At 46.1% G+C, this 21,748-nt stretch overlaps 1 protein-coding gene and 1 long non-coding RNA gene across 3 annotated transcripts in view; both read left to right on the forward strand.

The window, feature by feature from the left end:
* The first annotated feature begins 3,696 nt into the window (after positions 1–3,696).
* Positions 3,697–5,213, forward strand: LOC124239789 (uncharacterized). 2 transcript variants are annotated; one of them, XR_006888687.1, is made up of 4 exons: positions 3,697–3,963; positions 4,237–4,430; positions 4,525–4,679; positions 5,024–5,213. It is a non-coding gene; the product is annotated as an uncharacterized LOC124239789 (long non-coding RNA). The 2 variants fall into 2 exon arrangements; XR_006888688.1 differs by having other exon boundaries at positions 3,697–3,914.
* A 10,465-nt stretch (positions 5,214–15,678) lies between these two features.
* The window catches only part of DHCR24 (24-dehydrocholesterol reductase), a 30,609-nt gene continuing 24,539 nt past the window's right edge, over positions 15,679–21,748 (forward strand). Inside the window, exons 1-2 of the mRNA XM_046662082.1 lie at positions 15,679–15,977; positions 18,917–19,072. Coding sequence (XP_046518038.1) covers positions 15,747–15,977; positions 18,917–19,072 — 387 coding nt within the window. The 5' untranslated portion in view covers positions 15,679–15,746. The remainder of the gene's footprint in view (positions 15,978–18,916; positions 19,073–21,748) is intronic.

The following is a 21,748-nucleotide window of genomic DNA, read 5'->3' on the forward strand; positions in this document are numbered from 1 at the left end:
GAATGTTTGGGTCCTCCCAAACTCATATTTTGAAACCCTAATGCCCAATGTGATGGTATTAGGAGGTGTGGCCTTTGGGAGGTGATTGGGTTAGATGAGACCATGAAGGTAGAGCCCCCGTGGTGGGATTGGTGCCCTTATAAGAAGATAATGGGATCAGAGTTCTTTCTCTCCACCATGTCAGGATACAGTGAGAAGGCAGCCATTTGTGAACCAAGAGGAGGGCCCTTACCAAGAACCCGACCACGGTGGCACCCTGATCTCAGACTTCCAGCCTCCAGGACTCGGAGAAATAAACGTCTGTTGTTTAAGCTCCCCACTCTAGGGGAGTCTGTTACAGCAGCCCGAACTGAGACAATGTCAGAGGTCACCAGGGCTTGACGTCTTCAGGGGTGGACGGTAGACCCTTGCCCTCTGGAGGGCTGTTGTTTTCTTTCCAAGACGCTAATTGCCCATCTGACTAATTAGCCCCTGCTAATGCATGGCTGTCTTCGAAGGAGCCATATTTTTTAAAAGGAGATTAAGAACAGATACAACATTATATTTCATGTAAAAATAGCTTTATTGCTTTTATAAATGTAGAATATGCTCTTCTAAACCATTCAAACTATACAGGAAGGCACAGAAAGTAAAAAGTCACCTCAAATTTCATCATCCAGAGATGATGTGGGACTGAAGTACACATATTCATGACCATCCTTCTAGACGTCTCTCTAGGCCCACATACATATATGTATATAGTTTTACAAAACACCAGCAACTCAATGTGAGCTTTATAATTGCTTTTTAAAAACTTAACGATATGCTATACGTATTTTTAAAGGTTTCTTTGTCTTCCAATGTGCATGTTTGTGCGTATGTATATAGGTGTGAGTGCGCGTGCTTGCATGTGTGTAGCTTAATTTACTCCATGAGTCTCTGCTGAAGGATATTTAAGTTGTCTCCGAAGTTTGGTTACAGTGAGCAAAGATCCAGTGAATTTTCATTACCACACGTTTTCAAACTTACGAAATTTCCTTAAATTACTCAAGGTAATAAGACAATAAAATCTTGATTATCTGGAAGTCAGCTTTTAGTTTTCCGGATAAACAGCTTTTAGGTGAGAGCTGCACTTTGCAAGGGAAAAGAATGTCTTAAGAGGGCTTTAGAAACAGAGATAATTTCAGGGTCAAAGAAGTTTCAGGGTCAAAAGCTTCAGTCCCATTTCCTAAACGTTAGCAGGCGTCAGTGGAACTTGGAGACCTTTGCACAGACCTGACCTGTGCGCCTCCCCTCTGAAGGCTGAGATTCCGTGGGAGGCGGCGGGGCCCAGGCATCCGCGTCTTAGCCAGCGTTCTGATGTGGAAGGTGTGTAGACCATACTTGAAGAAACCCTATCCTGAAACTTTCACTTTATATCTATGAAACTGAACCACAAGAAATGGTGTTTCACACAATAATTGTGGGAGCAGATTCAAATGATGGAAAGATCCAGAAGTTGAGAGTCGTATCTTGACTTTTCTGTCCACCAGAATAAGACACTGATCAGGCAAATCAATGAAGCTTGCTAAGTCTGAATGTCCCATTTATTAAAAACAACACAGATTAACAGTTCTCTGTGCTGCCACCCCTCAGATTGGTCATAAAGACCAAAAGAGCTCAGCAGATGCTCTGTGCAAGTAGTAAAGTGCTCTTTGTCAGGACTCTAGCATTTATGGGGCTCCTTAATAAAAAAAAAAAGTTGTGTTCATTAGGCTCTATTCATTAAGAAAGAAATAGGGACTCACATTTTAGAAAGATTGCTACATGGTCAAACTATAAAAGGCATTTTGCTTAATTCCAGTTAACCTGAGAACTTGTTAACCAGAACATCCTATTCCTAAGCATTCTAACTAACTGAGTTTCATGTGAATAATGTACATTTATTAACAATACTGTGCATTTGTGAATAGACTCCCTGTCAAAGGGAGCTTCCTTGACTTGGGCAAAAATTAATGGGCCAGACACCCCACAGAACTGGAGGAAATATTTGCAAATTAAATATGTGATAAGGAATTAATATCCAGAATATATAGAGAACTCCTAAAACTCAACACCAAAAAACCAAACAACCATTCAAAAATGGGGAAAGGATTTCAATAGATATTTCTCCAAGGAAGAAACATGAATGACCAAAAAGCACATGAAAAGATGCCCAACACTGTCAATCATTCGGACAGTGCAGATCAAAACTACAACAAGATACTACCTCCCACTCATTAGGATGGCTACTATGGAAAAAAACAAAAACCAAAACAGAAAACAAGAATATGGAGAAATAGAACCCTTGCACACCGTTGCTAGGAATGTAAAATGGTACAGCCACTGTGAAAAGCACTATGGTGGATCCTCAGAAATGAATTATCATATGACCCAGCAAATCCACTTCTGGTATAAACCCAAGAGAATTGAAAGCAGGGTCCCAAAAAAGATATTGTATCCCTGTTACCGAACCTGAAGTGAGTTCACTCACCCGTTGCACAGCAAGCCAATCTCTGACACCGGGGGTGGTGGAAGAAAGTAGGAATTCTATTTTTGCAGAGCGCTGAGCAAGGAGAGAGAGCAGCTAACGCTGAAATCCCAAACTCCCCGAAAAGCTAAAAGGAATGGTTTTTATTTGGGGTTTTAGGTAGGGAAGGGGGAGCATATGGCCTTGCTGGTTGGAGCTTTCCCACCAGCCTGTCTTGGGCCTTGAGACACTTGCAGAGAGGAGGGAGCTCATGACCTTGCTGGTCAGCAGCTTTCCCACAAGCCCATATCTCTTTGCGGGAGGAGATAGTCCAGGTGCTTGTCCTTGACGATGTCTGTCTCCATGGACGATAGTGGATTCTGGAGCCAGGAAGCCAGAGAGTAAGCAGGGAATGAGTGTTTTGGTTTTAACCCCATATATTCTAGGTTTAATGTGGGGAAACTGATATCAGGGTCGGTATCACCCCTGTGTTCATAGCAACATTATTCACAATAGCTAAAAGGTGGAAGCAACCCAAGTGTCCACAGACAGGCGACTGGATAAGTAAAATGTGTTATATACATACAATGGAATATTATTCGGCCTTAAAAAGGAAGGAAATTCTGCAACATTCTATAAAATGGACGAACCTTGAGGACACCACACTAAGTGAAATAAGCTAGTCATAAAAAGACAAATACTGTATGATTCCACTTCTGTGGGGTACTGGAGTTGTCAAAATCAGAGAGAACATAGACTGGGGGTTGCCGGGGGCTGGGGGAGAAAGGACCGGGAGTTACTGTCAATGGGTACAGAGTTTCAGTTTTATAAGATGAAAAGCGTTCTAGAGATGGATGTTTGTGATGGCTGCACAACAGTGTGAATGTATTTAATAGCACCGAACGGTACACTTAAAAGTGGTTAGATGGTACTTAAGTTATGTGTATTTTACCACAATAAAAAAATCTATTAAAAAAATGAGTGGGCCCAAGATGGCACACTATATGATTCAGTCACATCATGGGGATAGGGACGGGACTCTGAGCCACACCCTGAACCATCCGGGCGGGCCCCTGCCAGCCCAGCTAGTTCCCAAGTCGAGACAAGCAACTTCCATCCGCAAGCCTCCCCGCCCCCCAGCCCCCGCAGTCCCCCGCCTCCCGCCCACACGAGGCCCCAAGGCCCTGGGAAGCCCACTCCGCGCCCTTCCTGGGGCGGCTGCAGGGAGCAACGCCGCCAGGCCAGGCCTACGAGGCAGGCGCAGCCACACCACCAGGCAGAGGGCAGCAGGCCACTGGAGGCAAGAATAGTGCCGCCGGTCTGGTCCCCTTACCCCTGAAAGACGCAGGAGGCTTCACGTCGCAGAGCCAGCCAGAGCCCCTCTTCTCCTTTGCCGGCTCCCTCGTGCTTGACCAGGAGCCCCAAGAAAACCTTGCCGGAGACTTCGGTCGGGCCTCCTGTCAATTTCAATTACCCGGAGAGCCTAAGAGCCTGAGGTCCTATCACCTCCTGGGAGAGACAGACCTAGAGTACTGGGAACAGAGTAGTGGGTGCCAGCGGGTAGGGGCGGGGAGGGGTGACTCCACAGGGGTCCAGGAGGAGCTTTGTGGGGCGTGGAACTGTTCTTTATCTTCGTGGTGGTGGTGGTTACAAGAATGCTTACCTGTGCTAAAATTCATAATCTGTACACAAAGATAAGCAGCTTTACTACATGTTAATTTAAAAAATAAGATTAGTTCATTGGCCCAACTCAAGGTAACTGTTTTCAGGCCGAGATAATAGCAATCCAAAGGGTTGGAGTTTGTGGAGACAGAAAAGAACAATCAGAGACAGGAGAGGAGGCAGGAGGGAAAAGGCGCGTGTGAGCCGGGAAAAGCCTGTTCTGAGTACCGTCTGCCCTTCTGTTTTGAGAGCTGTCCTGGAGATCAGTCTCGTTTACATCTCGGGGCTTCCTCCCCCTCTTGTGAGTGTCAAACTATTCTGATTGCCAGTAATTTCCGCTGTTTCTCCTCCCAGGCATGAAACACTCAATATTTAGGTTGAACTTTGCTTTCCAGGTTGCCTCCTACCCCAGCATTTCTCAGAATGGTTACGCTTTTGCAGCAAAGCCTTACAGTTCCAACACTGGATTCAGACAGAACAGAGGAAGGCATTGCCCACGTGCCTCTCCTCTTTACACTTCGATTGCCCCTCCTGATGGGAGCTTCCAGAGGTACAATGTGAGACAAATCTGTAATTTTTAATGTTTTAGTAGCCACCTTAGAAAAGTAAATAAAGCAAGTGAAGTCAATTTTAATGCTATATTTTATTTAACTCAATATATCAAAATGTTATAATTTTCATAAGTGAATGGCAAGCAATAGGATATATTGGAGTATATGAGGAAGCCATTAGGTATAAACCCAGTTCTCGGTGACCTTGTTTTTCCTGAAGGGGCTGATGTGGCTGTTGAGCATGCATTGTACATCTGATTTAAGCATTTGCTATGTCCCGAAGATAAGAACAAATGGCCTTAAGATAAAGATGCAACTTCTCCCATGTTGGTATTTCCTTAAGGATGAGCATCTCTCCCTGGGCTAGGAACTGATCGCTGCGCCCGCCCTGCTGTGTCCCTCGAGACGGCAGACCTGCGGTGAATAGCTGTGCTGAGCCTGCAAGGCAATCTCGTGACTGTGGTAAAAGGGACATTCCTATCATATGTGATGTATGCTCTTTGTTCCAAGACAGTGTCTAACCACTCTGTACACCCCACTTCTTTGGTGCCCTTCCTTCCTTGGGGAGGGAAGGCCCCAGGCTAGTCCTCAGATGTGGCTCATAATAAACTCACCCCAATTTTGATTTATAGATTCATAGTGGATTATCTTCATGGACAATTTCAACATGTAATCAATGTAAAAATTATTAATGAGGTATTTTGCATGTGACTACTGAAATCAAGAGTCTGGGTGATATTAGTGAAGGGGTTTACTCAGTAATCAGCGGGAGGAGCTGGATCCCCCGGAAGCCAGTCCCACAGGGTGCTCCAACGGAACTCTCCGAGGGCTGCAAGCTGAAGTGCGGCTTAGCTCTCTCTCACAAACAGTGCATGCGCAGGGAAGAGGAAAAGAAAAAACTCACGGCTAGATTTTATATTTGTCCCAAAAAGGGGGTAGAGGTCATCTGGGCCTTTCTCTAGGTCATACACTGAATGCAACATAAAAAAGAATCCTTGGTTATACATCAAACGAGTTCAGAGAAGCTGACATCTACATGAGCAGGGGGCAAGGACCAGGGTTGTTAATTATTCCCATGCAACTGGGGAACGTGACATTGAGGTACCTCTTTATCTGTTCCTGCTGTGGGTCTGTCCAGCTGGTGTCTTCAGTCAGGAGACGTGGGGCTGCCAGGTCGTGGGACACAGGCTGGCAGTGGCCTGCGTGGTGCTTCACGGTGCAGCGTGGATTTACCATGCTGACTTAAAGCCCGTGCAGTTTGCTGGTTAGATTTGCCTGTTAGACCAGGAGAGGGGTCCCCAAACTCGGTCCAGGATCCTTGTTTTGGGTTATTATGAAGCCACGGTTGTATTCATGACCAATGAGGTGTTTCTTTGGTTTTCTCTGACATGATGGGGTGCCTCTCATTTCCTTACCTATCTTATATGCTATTTATTAAAAATGCATTCAGGATCACTTCTGCCTTCCTAGCTGACATGATCCAGGCCTTGTCCTGTCGTTGCCTCCTTTGACACTTAGCACAACATCAGACTAATACGATAATGAACACTATCAAAATGACAATTGTGAATATGGTTTTTATAATTTTTCTCCCAAAAAGTCCCCTGGCAGAATTTTCTTGGAGGTTTTCCCCAAGGCATGCCTTATATAATTGTTTCCTGTGAAGTGAGAATTAATAGGAAGATTTAGAACAGGTTTGTGTAAGATGGATCTTAGACTCTGAGTATTTGACTTATGGGCTCACCACTTGTTGGACTCAAAGTGGTAACCTTTTTCTGAGAACAACAGTTCGTATCTAAGAGTTGGTGTGGCTTGGAAAGACAAATGTTGTGACAAGAGTAGGTGAGTCCAGTTAGAAACAAAAATAATACATATTTTCCCTTAGTTACTAGCCTGCTCCGGACTCTTGGGAGAGCTGTCCACGTCAGCTGTCGGCCGCTTCTCATCCTGGTCTCGTGGGTGTAGTTTCAGTCACAAACCTGAGACACAGTCTGAGGACCGCTCTGAAGTAGGTGCCCTTTTTAAGTGAGAAATACGGATCCAAGAGCCAATTCCCTGTAACCCAGCTGTGAAGGAGTTAGTCAGAAGGACTTGATATGGTCCTTTCCACTTAAGCTGCAAAGAACTTTTTAAATGGTGACATTTTCAATAAACAGTCATCCTGAGTCTGTATATCTTCCTCCTTGGGTAAGTTTGCATCGTACGTGTTAGCAACCAATTTCGAGTGTTCCTTTAATAGTTTGGTTAAGATTTTACAATAGTGAATTATGTCGCCTTTTTGTAATGAAGGTTTATGTAATCCTTCAGCTAGAAACATAGGTCTCCCAGTAATAATTTCAAATGGAAACAACTGATGTTTTCCAAAGGGTGTTGATCTCAGGTTGACAATACCAGCGGAAGGGCTTTAGGCCATGGTAGAGAAAATGCACCTGTGAGCTCAGCCACTTGGGTCTTAATTATGCCATTTGTTCATTTCACAAGGCCTGATGATTAGGGGTAGTAACTGCAGTGGAGATGCTACAAAATAGGCCAGACTTTACAAATTTCCCTCAAAATTCGTCTGGTAAAATGAGTCCCAGATCACTGTGTAGTTGTGCTGGAACGCCCCCACCCCACCCCAGTGGAATGAATGGAATGAAGCGCTCCTGTAGCAATTTACTTCCTGATTGAGCGTAGCCCTTGGGCACGGAAAGGCTTCCGCCCAATGAGAGAACACGCAAATCACAACAAACACAGACTGGGAAACTTGGGAGGGAGGAATTTGGATAAAATCTATCTGCCAAGTTTCAAGCAGTCCCGCTGGCAAAGGGAAGACTCCGTTTGAACCATGTAGGGGCCTCCCTGGGTTGTGTTTAGAGCAGACTAACCATTCAGAGTATATTTTCTGTGCTACAGTAAAAGAGGGTTTCCAAAAGTATTGTTTTCCCCAAGAGATCATTTTCTCTGGGGCCCAATGAGTCAGAGCAAGGATATGCTGTCGAAATGGAAGGTGAGCTTCCAAAGGATCTACTGGGCGTGGACGCGGTCCAATCCACAGGTTCCTAGGAGAATCAAAATCGCCCCCCTTTGGGATCTGTAACTGCTGTTCTTTTTCTGTGGCAGTTTTCGGAAACTCCAGCAGAGCCTCAGTTAAGTCAGAGAGGCACAAGATGTGGACTCCCATTTGGGAGGCAGCCTCCTTGCCTGCCTGGCCTGCTAACTTGTTTTTTTTGCTTGTTTGTTTTGGTTTCTAAAGTGTCCACCTTGCACTTTTATTATTGCCATTTTCTGGGGGAGTAAAATGGCTTTTAACAAACTAGTCACTTTTTCCCCATTTTTATTTATTAATTTATTTAGTCTGAGGAAGATTGGCCCTGAGCTGACATCTGTGCCAATCTTCCTCTGTTTTATGTGAGATGCCACCACAGCATGGCTTGGCAAGCGATGCTAGGTCCACACCTGGGATCTGAACCTGTGAACCCTGGGCCGCCAAAGCAGAGTGCACAAACTTAACCAACAGGCCACCGGGCTGACCACTTTTCACATTTTTAATATGTTATCCAGTAGAAGTTAAAAAAAACCTTTGTTTTTAGAGCATGGCAAAATCATGGACTACTCAAATGTATATTTATTGTCAGTGAAAATATTTGCAGTTTTTCCTTTAGCCTAATGACAGGCTCTAGTCAGTGCAACAAGCTCAGCCTGTTGTGCTGAAGGAGCATCAGGCAAGAGAGCACTCTCAGGAATGGAGCCTGGAGGGCCCACAGCAGGGCCGGCTTGATATTTCCCAGTAGGTCCTCACAGGTAAAAACCAACCGTGAATAGCATAAGGTCAGTATTAGTTATAGGACTTTCACGTAAATCATCCCTAGGGGTCAACAGCTGGTCAGTTAATTTTATGTAGTCATGATCAAATTTCATTGATTCAGCATCATCTAGGGGCAAGGCAGTGAGATTTAACCTGTTATACAAAACAATGTCATCAGAAGTTAATCGACTCAGAATAATGCTGAGTGTGATGAGAATTTAACAAGGCTTCCACTGAATGAGGAGCACCCATAGTTCAAGGACACCCCATCATCATTTCTTTAGTAGCCCTGCACAAAAGAGCTGTTGCTGAAACAGCCCCCAGACACGGTGAAAGTCCTTTTGCCACCAAGGTGAGTTGGTGAGTATCATATCTTATAGGTCGATGGTGATCATCATGTTCTTGAGTTAATACACCTAAAGCATTTTCTTTATCTTGATAGATAAATGATAAGCAATAGGATATGAGAGTATACGAGGAAGCCATCTGGTGTAAAACCAATTCAGCCTGAATTTGTTTTTTCCAAAAGGGCCTGATTTGGCCATTGAGCATGCATTGTACATCTGCTTTGAGTATTTACTATGTCCCGAAGACAAGAACAATGCCCTTAAAGATAAGGATGTAACTTCCCCTACACTGGCATTCCTTAAGGATAAGCATCTCTCTCTAGGCCAGGCATGGATTGCTGACCTGCTGCACTCACCCTGTGACCACCCACCTTAAGACCACCCACCCGCCATGTTCATCAAATTGCTATGCCGGCAATTCACTCTCGTGACTATTGTGAAAAGGACATTCCAATCGTATGTGATACACGCTCTTTGAAGGTTACAACCACTCTGTATGCCCCGACTTCTTTGGAGAGCTCCATTCCTCTGTGAAAAGACTCTCCCGGACTAAATGGTCCTCAGAGTTGGCTCATAATAAACTCACCCAATTTTGATTTATAGATTGTTTATGGATTATTTGCATCAACAATCTTCATGTACAAAGAGAGAAAATGGCAAGTTGAAATTAGGGTGACCTGAAGTTGGTGCCTGAGCCAAGATGGACTTTGAGGTGTTTACAGCTTTTTCTCCTTCTGGTGTCCATTTAATCAAATCAGACTGGTCAGACTTAAGTGATGTATACATAAAAGGTTGAGCAACGAGTGGAAAGTTGGGCACCTCGTTTCTGCAGTATCTAGTCAGCTCTAAACAAAATGCCCTCAATTGTTTTCTGTTAGCAGTTTATGAAGCCATCAGTTTTTCCGTTATGGTTCTGTAATTTTTTAAAATTTAGTTTTCCAGTCTGAAAGTTTATCAGAAACCTGTATTTCAGAGTAAGTGCCAGGGTCCTTTCCATGAATCTCTCTAAAGATGAAACATATTTGCAAAAGCATCAGAGTAAAATAATAAAAATCTGTAAATGACAAAAGACTCGAAAATGGCAATTGACAAAGAAACTTGGTTATTTCTGTGATATATAATATTTTAAGACAATAACTAGACTTACGACTGATAATTACAACAGATCAGCATTTTAGGAATGTTATATAACCTTAAACCACATATTAATAATATTTACATACACAATATAACCTTAGAGGTTTATCATCGCTTATTTGATGATGTTTCCCATGTAATTTAACATTCCAAATGAGTCTAATTAGTTTAATATTTTCCTCTTTATAAGAAGAGAGAACAAATTTTTTTGAGACATCTCAGGGCTGATTGGAAATTTTTAAATTTCCTTTTTAAGTGAAAAGAAAGACTTTAATTTAGGGAGAAGTTCATCAAAAATATCAAAAGGTTTTAAAACACTTGGTCAAATAGGAAACAATGCTTAGTTATCCATTCAATCAAGGTAACAAGAGAAGATGCCAAAGGCAAAAAGAAAAACACTTTAACAGAGAGACCTCAGTCTTTTTGAACATATGAAATTATTTTAACAAAACATTGATTTTCTTTTAGGTAGACTTACAAATAAAGAAAACCCTTTTTTTTTTTTTAAGTTTGGCACCTGAGCTAATACCTGTTGCCAATCTTGGGGTTTTTTCCCCCTTCGTATTCTCCCCAACCCCCCAGTACATAGCTGTATATTCTAGTTGTGAGTGCCTCTGCTTGTGTTATGTGGGGACATTGCCTCAGCATGGCCTGATGAGTAGTGCCATGTCCAAGCCCAGGATCCAAACTGGCAAAACCCTGGGCCGCTGAAGCTGGAGCATGCAAACTTAACCACTCAGCTATGGGGCCAGCCCCTAAGAAAAACCTTTTATAACCTCTTTATCACGAGCAGACCTAAAGTTCAAGAAGATTATCCTTTTATGAGAGAGAAAGCCAAAATCTAATTTTGCACCAGCTTACTTTTGATATTGAAACTTATTCACATAATCAAATTCATTTCAATCTTAGCCAACTTGACCACGCACAAAACTCTTTCCTCAGGGTTTTACTTCCACAAACCTTCTGTCACTTGCTTTTTACATTCAGAATTTGCCCCAGGCCTTCTCTCCTTTTTTTTCCTCTAGTACTTTAGGACAAATTTATCTTTCTTAACAAAACAAACAAATATCTCCATTCTTTATACCTTCTTTACTGAAAAAATACACCTTACTTTTCTTGTATACAGACTTTCCAGAAACACGTACTTTCTCATAGAAAATATCCCAGTGTGGCACAAAATATGTTCATCAATAAACCCAAGTATCTTCCAGCTCTTCTGAAATAAGAATCCAAATGCAGACAAATCTACGCCTAGTAATTAATTTTAACATCTTATCTTATGTGGAAATGACCTAGATACTCAATAAATTTTTACCACTTAATTTAGCAAAACTCTAAATTTTCAAGCCATCAAAAAGTTTTGAAGGTATTTTAAGTCCACACAGCATAATACATAATTATTGTTAAAAAGTTTACCCCCAAAACTTTGATCTTTCTCACATCCATTTAGTTTACTTGTTCCTAGTAATCATATTTAGATTGCCTATAAAAACCTCATGGGACATTAGACAAAATCAGCTATTATTCTAAGTTATTTTTTACTGATATATTTTGTAACAGAGATAACATATTTGTGTAATATCCTCTGTTGATACTCTGAAAACATGTCTATTTCAATCAAAGCAAAAACTTAAACAAGTTTTTATTTACCAAAGATCATTTTATATCATGTTAACTTGAAAGATATTTGGGGGCCGGCCCAGTGGCACAGTGGTTAAGTGTGCACATTCTGCTTCGGCAGCCCGGGGTTTGCCAGTTCGGATCTGGGGTGTGGACATGGCACTGCTTGTCAAGCCATGCTGTGGCAGGCATCTCACGTACAAAGTAGAGGAAGATGGGCACGGATGTTAGCTCAGGGGCAGTCTTCCTCAGCAAAAAGAGGAGGATTGGCAGCAGATGTTAGCTCAGGGCTAATCTTCCTCAAAAACAAAAATAAATAAAAAAAAAAGAAAGAAAGATATTTGGGTTAATTTCTATTACACTTAGAAATAATTTATATAAGCATTTACATCAAGCCAATTAAATAGAGCTCCTTTAGAAATTACACCATCTGGAGGCAGACAAATATAGAGAGAGAGACTTACATCCATAAACACACAGACAGACACAATCAGAGATCTTTAAAATTTTAGCCATGTCTCAGGTACAAAACGCAAAAGAATAGTGGCTTCCAAATTGGTTTTCTGGCAGATGAACTAAGTTAAGTTTATCTTCTCAGATGGCTAAAAATTTTTACTAAAGATTCTTTTTTTTGGTGAGGATCCTTTTTAGAGTGGTTTTTGAAGTCATTTTGTCCTTTAGAAGCTTCTGCATATCAACCAAAGAATGCACTCCAGGGGCAGCCCCATGGTGTAGTGGGTAGGTTAGCGCACTCCGCTTCGGCAGCACAGGACTTGTGGGTTCACCTCCCGGGTGTGGACCTATGCACCACTAGTCAGGCCACGTTGTGGCGGTGTCCCACATACAAAATGGAGGAAGATGGGCACAGACATTAGCTCAGGGACAATCTTCCTCAAGCAAAAAGAGGAAGATTGGCAATAGATGTTAGCTCAAGGCCAGTCTTCCTCACAAAACAAAAGCAACACCCCCCCAAAACCAAAAACAACAAAGAATGCATTCCATTGCTTCTGAGAGGTTTTGAATCCTTTCTTTTAAGGGTGACTCTTAAGGTGGACTCTTCTGAAACAAAAGTTCCCAGAATGGCCATTATAAAGCAAGATCTCCTTTAGTAATACTCTCCCATTTAGGGAGCCATTTGCAAGCTTGTGCTCCATAAGTATTGAAGGTAAAATTGGCTGGAGTATTAGCTGGTGGGTGGCTGTCAGATGTCCCACAGTTACCAGGTTTTGATGTTTTGTTTCCCATTCTGTTTAAGCAAGTCTAACTAGCGACTTAGTGGGGTGAATTGGGAGTGTGGTGCTTATGGGCATAGCTCCTCAAAGTGCCACCAATGAGTTGGCTCCACCCTCTTATGTGCCTCAGTTTCTCCTGCTGATTGTCTAACACAATCACAGGGGCTCGGAGCACTGGTGATCAACCTTATAGTGCGTCCCCGGATGAGCCAAGTTATTTAATTACGTGGTTTGGAGTTCCCTATGGGACCGCTACACATCTTGAGTATAGATCTCAGACACCTCTGTTTGGCCCCTGGTCACCCAGCGACACGGCAATAACAGCCGGAGGGAGCAAGTGTCCCTTTTCTTCAGACTCACCTGAAGCTGGCCCTCCATTCATGAATACTTTAATTTTGGCAAGCTGAACCAGTGTCTGATTGTTAAGAGAGCCAGTAGGGGAAAACTCTGACATTAGCCACCAACTATCCTCTCTTTTATTTTCCTTGGCTCAAAAGACTAGAAAACCTGAGCACCAAGTTTGGAATTCCCTTCTCTGTGAACACAGAGGATAGCCTGTCCCACCTGGACAATCATAAACCATTATTGAATAAATTCAAGGACCTTCAACCATTAACCAGGAGATCTGAGACCCAGGAAAGACTTCCCTGCTGTGGCTGGAGCTCCCAGGAGGCAGCGGGGCACAAAGGGCCCTGCAGGTACCACGGCGCTGGGTCCTCTTGATGCTCCAGGTGGTCTCAGGCTGTCTCTCTAGGTCCCCTGGTGGTCGCCAATTTGTCGACTGAAATCAAGAGTCTGGGTGATATTAGTGAAGGGGTTTACTCAGTAATCAGCAGGAGGAGTTGGATCCCCGGGAAGACAGTCCCACAGGGTGCTCCGACAGAGCTGCTCCAAGGGCTGCGAGCTGAAGTGCGGCTTAGCTCTCTCTCACAAACAGTGCACGCGCAGGGAAGAGGAAAAGAAAAAACTCACAACTAGATTTTATATTTGCCCCAAAAAGGGGGTAGAGTACATCTGGGCCTTTCTCTAGGTTATACGCTGAACCTAACATACACAAGAATCCTTGGTTATACATCAAACGAGTTCAGAGACGCTGACGTTATCTACATGAGCAGGGGGCAAGGACCAGGGTTGTTAATTATTCCCTCGGTCCTTGAGACATGCAGCTGGGGAACGTGACATTGAGGGACTTCTTTATCTGTTCCTGCTGTGGGTCTGTCCAGCTGGCGTCTTCAGTCAGGAGACGTGGGGCTGCCAGGTCGTGGGACACAGGCTGGCGGTGGCCTGCGTGGTGCTTCACGGTGCAGCGTGGATTTACTGCACTGACTTAAAGCCTGTGCAGTTTGCTGGTTAGATTTGCCTGTTAGACCGGGACAGGGGTCCCAAAACTCTGTCCACATGTTCTCTTTTTCGTACTATATGTGAAATCCAGCGTGTGTTTTACACTTAAAGCACATCTCAATTTGTTAGCCACATGCTAGCAGTTCTTGTATAAGACAGCACAAGTCTGGACTACTCATTTTCCAAGTTCTACACAAACGGCCTCTCACTGTTTGGACTTCGATCATTGTTAAATATTTGAGCTTGTGTCCACTTCTTCCTTTATTCGTTAGTCACAAACACTGCAGTGTCTACTATGTACCAACCATTGTGCTAGAACCTGGAAAGACAAAAATGAAGGAGACATTGTGTGCCCTGAAGCTCGGTCTGTGGGAGTGAGAGACATGATGGAGACAATTATAAAACCGTGTGAAAGAATCCCGACACAGAGGCACTCTATCGTATGAGCCTGGAAGGGGAAGGAAGTCCATAAACGTGGTTTAGAGGTGGCTGTGAGCTGGTTTCCAGGACCTGTGGTGTTAGCTCTATGACGGGGACAGGAAAGGGCATTCCAGAGGTGCCAGCCTGAGCAGAGACACTGAAGTGAGGGACATTGGGGCTGGGGGAGCCTCCTAAACATGCCTGTCAGGGCAAAGAAGAGAGAGGCAAGTGGAGAGGTAAGCAAGGCCAGTGAAGGGCCTTGTATGTCACAGTCGCTGCTCCTCTGGACTGGCTGCTCCGCGACAGCAGGGCCATCTGCTTTGGTCACCACCCTACCTCAGGGCCTGGGGGACGCCCGGCAGAGCGGGCCAGCGGGTTTACAGCACTGCAGCTGCTTCCTTCATTCTCTCTCCTCTGGTCCTCCCCAGCCTCAGCAGAGTGGACAAGCGGGAAGGGGCCAGCCACAGCCTCCGCTCGAAAGTGCTTTGGATTCAGGAAGAGGTCTTCACCTTCTTGGGATGCCTCCTCATCTATAACGTGTGGTTCACAACTACCCGCGCCCAGGACTGCTGTGGAACTCGAATTTACACAGAGCACCTTGAAAAATGAAAAGAGGCATCTCATGGCCTTGAGGGCATGGAGTGACACAACTTGCAAAGGTCAAGACCAGCTTTCCATCCTCTCCGGCCGGGGCGGGAATCCTCGGCCCAGGGCCACGGGGCGCCCCACCGCACCCCTTGAGAGGTAACCCAACGCGCGACCGCTCGACGCACCTCTCGAGAAGGCGCCACCTACGGAGGAGGAGAGGAGGGCGCAGCCGCGCCCCTCCCCCGAGGGGTGGCCTGCAGCGCCCCGCGCCCCGCGCCGGGGAAGCCAGCGTCCCGCCGCCCGCTCCCCGCAGCCCCCTCCCCGCGCGGCGGCGAGGACAAGAGGGTGGAGCGACCTGACTCCCGCAGCCAATAAAAGCAGCGGGTTCCTGGTCCGATCGCCAGCGCGGTTCGCCATTGGTCAGCACCAGGGTCTCGGCCCACCGAACCTTTGCGGCCCGAGCCAATCGCGAGGCGGCGAGCGACCCCTCCCCCCCCACCGCGGCTCCCTTGGGTGCGGGCGGCAGGCGCGGGCGGCAGGCGCTGCCAGTGCGGACCTGGTGGCGGTGACAGGTGGCGCGCCTCCGGCTCCACCATGGAGCCCGCCGTGTCTCTGGCCGTGTGCGCGCTGCTCTTCCTGCTCTGGATCCGCGTGAAAGGGCTGGAGTTCGTGATCATCCACCAGCGCTGGGTGTTCGTGTGCCTCTTCCTGCTGCCGCTCTCGCTCATCTTCGACATCTACTACTACGTGCGTGCCTGGGTGGTGTTCAAGCTCAACAGCGCGCCGCGGCTGCACGAGCAGCGCGTGCGGAACATCCAGAAGCAGGTGAGCGGCGCCGGCGGCGCGGAGCCCGTGCTGGTGGGACGTGGCCGTGTGCCTGCCTAGCGGTGCGTGCGGGGGGAGCCAAGACTTCCCGGGGGCGGTGGCGTTTGAGGGGGTTCTGCCCTCAACAAAAATGGGATGGCGAGGGCTTCCAGGGGAGAGAACGGAGTAAGCAAAGGCATGGAGGGAATAAAACGTTGCTCCGATGTTTATGGAGTGCCTAGTCTGTGCCGAGCACGTGCGGGTACCTGGAGGGATTTCAAGAATCTTAAGACAGAGGAAGGTGAGCCATGCGGCAGGTAACTCACCACGCCCAAGCGATTTCAGAGGAGGGAGGGCTTCTGGGAGGTGGAGCTGGCATTAGAGACTGGAAGTTGGGAAATGATTGGGGGAGAGAGTGTGTCAGGTGGAGGGTCCCTGTGATCGAAGGCAAAGAGGGGAGAAGGTTGGAAAGTCAGTTTGGAGCTAGACTGGGGCCGGGTCTTGAGCTTGGAGTTCACTCTAGCAGCAGGGAGCTTTCCACAGGTTTAGAATAGAGGACTACAGTGAAAGGACCGCACCCAGCCAGGGTGAGCAGCTCCCAGCCTTTGGGCCACATGCTCACTCCTTACAAGGCCGTTGTCCACCTCCCAGTAGCTCTGGAACTCCGCCCCTCTGCCGGCGCCCACAGATCCTGTGCCCCTGCTGCCGCTCACAGCGAGCCTCCTTCTCCCGTGTCTAGGGCTGGGGGGCGGGCCTGGGCAGCTTCTTGGCTCCTGATGTTTCTCCCTTCCTGGCCTCAGGTTGCAAAGAGCTTCTGTTTCCTGTTGCCACCCCCACCACACGTGTAGCAGCCTCCATGTTCTGTTTTCTCCAGGCTAGGAGCTGCAGGCAGGAGCATGAAGATGCAGGCAGAGAGCCATCCCCATGAGGGAAAGGCCTGAGGCCCGGGCAGGGGAGAATGCAGCCTCTGGAAGGGCTTCGCTCAGGCCACCCTGGCTTTGCTGGTCCCGATCCTGGCTCCAGAGCCCTGCCCAGCCTGCACCCTCTTTCCTAGCTCTTTCCATGCCTTCAGATTCTCCCTTTACCTGCTTGTCTCCCCTCTCAGAGCATGCTCAGATGATACAGCTAGTAAATGGGGCTGGAACCAGCCCTGCACGATCGCAGCTCCTGAACTCTGAGGTTTCCTCTTTCCCAGCCCAGCCCATCCCACTCTATAGGTCCGGTTCTGTTGCCTCACACCTGGCTTGTATAATAGCTACCTAACCAGTTGCTGTTTTTCTGGGCCCTCCTCGTCTCTCTTTGGCCTGCAGAGAGTCGTGAGGGCGGCTCTCCATGGCATTGCCCCCCTGCCCCAAATCTTGGTTGGCTCCTGTCAGGATCCAAGGCAATCAATGGTCCAGGCTCGATGCCTTCCATGGTCACGTCATGTGGCCCGCCCTCCAGGCTGCATGCAGCAGCCCCAGTCCACTCCCCACACCTCCGAGCTTGTGTTAAGTCCTGGACTGCAGAGTCGGGCAGGGGCAAAATCTGCTTGGTCCTGGAATCCTACCTCTCGTCCGTTGCCCCCTCCTCACGCGAATCCCTTCCTCAATAACTCCCCTCTGCTTGAACACCTGCACTTCACAACCTCCTCCAGGACTCCTGATTGCAAGCGATAGAAACTCAACTCAAACTGGCTTGAGCAAAAAGGGACTTTATTCACCCAGATCCTAAAACGTCTGGGAGTAAAAGTGGCTCAGCATGGCTGGATCCAGCGTCCCCTCTCCCCCGTCTCCATCCTTCCATCCGTTTGCCACGTCTTGGCTCTGCTTTCCTCTGAGCTGACTTCATTTTCAGGGAGGCCATCTCCCTGTGGAGGCCCCACGTTCCTGGCTTACATCCAACCAGCTTAGCAACCCCAGTAAAATGAGAGCGCCTCTCCTGGAATTAGCCTTATTGGCTTGACTTGGATCGTAGGCCATCCCTGAACTGGTCTTTATGTCCAGGAGGATGGAATCAGACCAAAGTCACGTCCTGGGGCAGGGGAAGAATCAGCGAGTCTTGGACCACGAGAAGCTGGGAGTGTTAGAAGCAGAGGGAGACGAAATGGATGGTCGCAGGTCACAACCACAGATGTCACCTCCCTGTCCTTGTCCATCTCAGCAGGAAGCGAATGCTTTCTCCTGTGTTCCTGATGGGTTGTCGTCTCCTGGCCATTTGTGGTTTGTGCTCTGGTCACTTAGAGTAGAGCTTTGCAAAAACTCTTCATTCCTTTGGCTTGGTGGCCCTGCCCTGCCCCTCTCTCGCCCTCCAAGCGATATGTGGGTTAGCATGTACAAATGCTTAGAACAGGGCTTGGCACGTAAGAAGTCTCAGTGAGTGTTAGCTGTTATCCCGCTGACTGTTAGTACAAGCCCATTTATCCTCCCAGGCCTGAAGTTGCGTAGTCCTGGCTGTGACTCTGGGGCCTGCCCTTCACCGGTTGTGTGAACTTGGGCAAGTTCTTATGTGTTTCACTTTCATCGTCTGCAAAAGGAGGTTGGTCATCCCAACCAACTGGGTTGTTGCGAGAATTAAATGCGGCAGTGTACAATAATGCCTGGCCCAGGGAGAGCAGCCAGTGAATGGTTGTCATTTGTATGATTGCTATCATTACCATTACAAAACCTTTCCTGAATTTCCCAGTTAATGTTTTCAAAGCACTTTGATCCCATACTTTTTTAGCTCTTTCTTCATTCTGCTTTGTGGTGTGGCAACACCTCCGCTTTCCTGTCGGTCTCACTAGCCAGGGAGATTCCAGAATGGAAGGCCAGTAGGCATTTCATTGTCCTGCTCTTCCCAGTGCCTGAAAGGATGAAGGGGCTCAGTAAACATTTGCTGACACGTGAAGCCGTCATTCCCAGCTTGCTGTCCTGAAACTGGGCTGTGAGCTGCTGCAGGGTCCCCAGTGGGCTAGCTCAGTCTCTGTCCCGTGGTTGCAGGTGCGGGAATGGAAGGAGCAGGGCAGCAAGACCTTCATGTGCACGGGGCGCCCGGGCTGGCTCACCGTCTCGCTGCGGGTTGGGAAGTACAAGAAGACTCATAAAAACATCATGATCAACCTGATGGACATTCTGGAGGTGGACACCAAGAAACAGGTGAGAGCGGCACAGTTCCCTGGCTCCGAGCATGGGGGACGCTGCCCCTGGGTCAAGTGACTCACGGGGAGATGATTTTAGCCAAGGGCATCCCAGCGTGGACAGGACCAAGGCCCCTGGTCATCACAGAAGGTTCTGCCCACCATTGGCATCCTCCAAAGCCTCACAGCTTTGGGAGAGACTGGTCATAGCCCCCTCTCACAGGTGGGCAAACTGAGAGCTCTGGGGGCTTCTTTGATTGTCTGCAGTTCCACAGGAAGATGGACAGGGAAATCAGGGGCAAAAATGAGAGCCAAAAGGGAACCTATTAACCCCTTCCCAGTAAGGAAATGTGCTGGTAAAAAATGGGCTGCAGAGGTGGCCAGGTGGGCTTCGTTCCAAGCTTCCTGGGGACCCACTTGTTAACAGCCTTAGACACGTGCATACTCTTTGGCCTATCTGGTAATGCTGCTTCTTGAAAGCTGGCTTAAGGAAAAAGGAAATGAACTTAAAGACGACAGAGAGAGAGATTGTACCACAGCTTTATTTCCAATAGAAGACAACACAATAGCCAATAGTAGTTAAACACAGCATATCCACATGGTGGCATTTTATTGCGAGGCCTGGGCCGAGTTACCTAATCTCCCTGTGCCTTTTTTTTCCTAAACAGCTTTATTGACATATACTTGATGTATAATAAACTGCACATAAAGTGTACAATTGGTATTAAATTAGACATAGTATGCACCTGTGAAATCATGACCACAGTCACGACAAAGATTGTACCCATCACCCCAAAAGTTCCCTTGGGCCCCTTGGTCAGCCTTTCCTCAGCTCCTGCCCTCCTCTCCCCCATCATCCCTAGGCAAGTGTTGACCTGCTTTCCTTCACTATAAATTAGTTTGTATTTAGAGTTTTATATAAATGGAGTCATGCATTATGTGATCTTTTTTTCTTTTTTTTTGGTCTGGCTTCTTATACTCAGCATACTTATTTTGAGCTTCGTCCATGTTGAGGCAAGTGGCAGAAGTGCGTTCTGTTTTCTTGCTGAATAGTGTTCTGTTGTATGCATACATCACAGTTGTTGATTCATTCACTTGGTGCTGGACACTGGGGCTGTGTCCACTTCGGGGCTGTCACAGATAAAGGGGCGGGAACATTTATATGCAGTCTTTGTGTGGACATACACTTTCCTTCTCTTGGGTGGATACCTGGGAGTGGATTGGCCAGATCATATGGTAGCTATGCGGGTAACTTTCTAAAGAAAGTGCCAAATTGTCTTCAGAAATGGTTGTAGCATTTTCCTTTCCCATCAGCATTCCAGTTGCTCCACGTCCTCAGGAACTTTCCGGTTAGGCTGAATTTTGGCCGTTCTAATAGGTGTGGAGTGGTCTCTCGTTGTCGTTCTAACTTGCATTTTCCTAATGACTGATGATCAGCATCTTTTCATGTGCTTATTTTCCATTTGTATATCTTCTTTGGTGAAGTGCCTGTCCAAATCTTTTGCCAAATTTTTTTTATTGTTTTCTTTTTCTTATTATGTATTATAGAAACAAGTCTTTCATCAGCTACGTGATTTGCAAATATTTTCTCCCAGTCTTTGGCTTGCCTTTCGAATACCAAACATTGTTAATTTTGATGAAGTCCAGTTTTTTATAGATTGTGCTTTTGCTGTCTTATTTAAGAAATCTTAACCCTACTGCATGTCCCAAAGGTTTTCTCTTCTGTTTTCTTCTAGAAGTATTATAGTTTTAGGTTTTACATTTAGGACTATGATTCATTTTAAGTTAATTTTTGCATATGATGTGAGATATGGGTCCAAAAAAATTTGTTTTACATGTGGATTTCCAATTGTTCCAGCCTGTTTTGTTGAAAAGATGATCCTTTGTCCGCTGCATTTCCTTTGTACCTTTGTTGAAAATCAGTTGTCCATGTCCGTAGTTCTATTTCTGGACTCTTCTGTAGTACTGATCTGTTTGCTCATCCGTATGCCAATACCACGCTGTCTGGATTACTGTAGCTTTATAATAATCAGTCCATAAGAATGAGCTCAGAGGTATTCCTTCCTTTTCATTTTTCTGGAGGAGTTTGTATAGAATTGGTTTTATTTCTTTATTCAGTAATTAGTGGAATTAACCAGTGAAGCCATCTGGGCCTGGAGTTTTCTTTGTGAGCGAGTTTTTAACCACAAATTAAATTTTTAAAATAGATACAGGGCCCTTCAGTGTGTTTCTTCTTGGTGAGCTTCGGCAGTTTGAGTCTCGAAAGATATTTGTCCATTTCACTAGGTTGTATCATTGACGGACATAAAGTTATTCATAGCATTCCTTTCCTGTCCTTTGAACATCTGTAGAATGTGTGGCGATTTCATGTCCTCATTCCTAATACTGGTCATTCATGTCTGCTCTCTTTTCTTCCTGACCAGCCTGGCTAGAGGTTACCCAATTTTACTGATCTTCTCAAAGAACTAGCTTTTCGTTTCATCAGTTTTTCTCTATTTTTTTGTTTGGATGTTTTCTATTTCATTGGCTTATGCTTTGATCTTTGTTAATTTCTTTCTTTTACGTACTTTGGGTTGAATTTTACTCTTCTTTGTCTAGTTTTTTAAGGTGGAAGCTGAGGTCATTTGCCTTAGACCTTTCTTTTTCCCTTATATAGATATTCAGTGTTATAAATTTCCCCCAAGCCCTGTTTTAG

Source organism: Equus quagga, chromosome 5 (genome assembly GCF_021613505.1).
Source record: "Equus quagga isolate Etosha38 chromosome 5, UCLA_HA_Equagga_1.0, whole genome shotgun sequence".
NCBI lineage: Eukaryota > Metazoa > Chordata > Mammalia > Perissodactyla > Equidae > Equus > Equus quagga.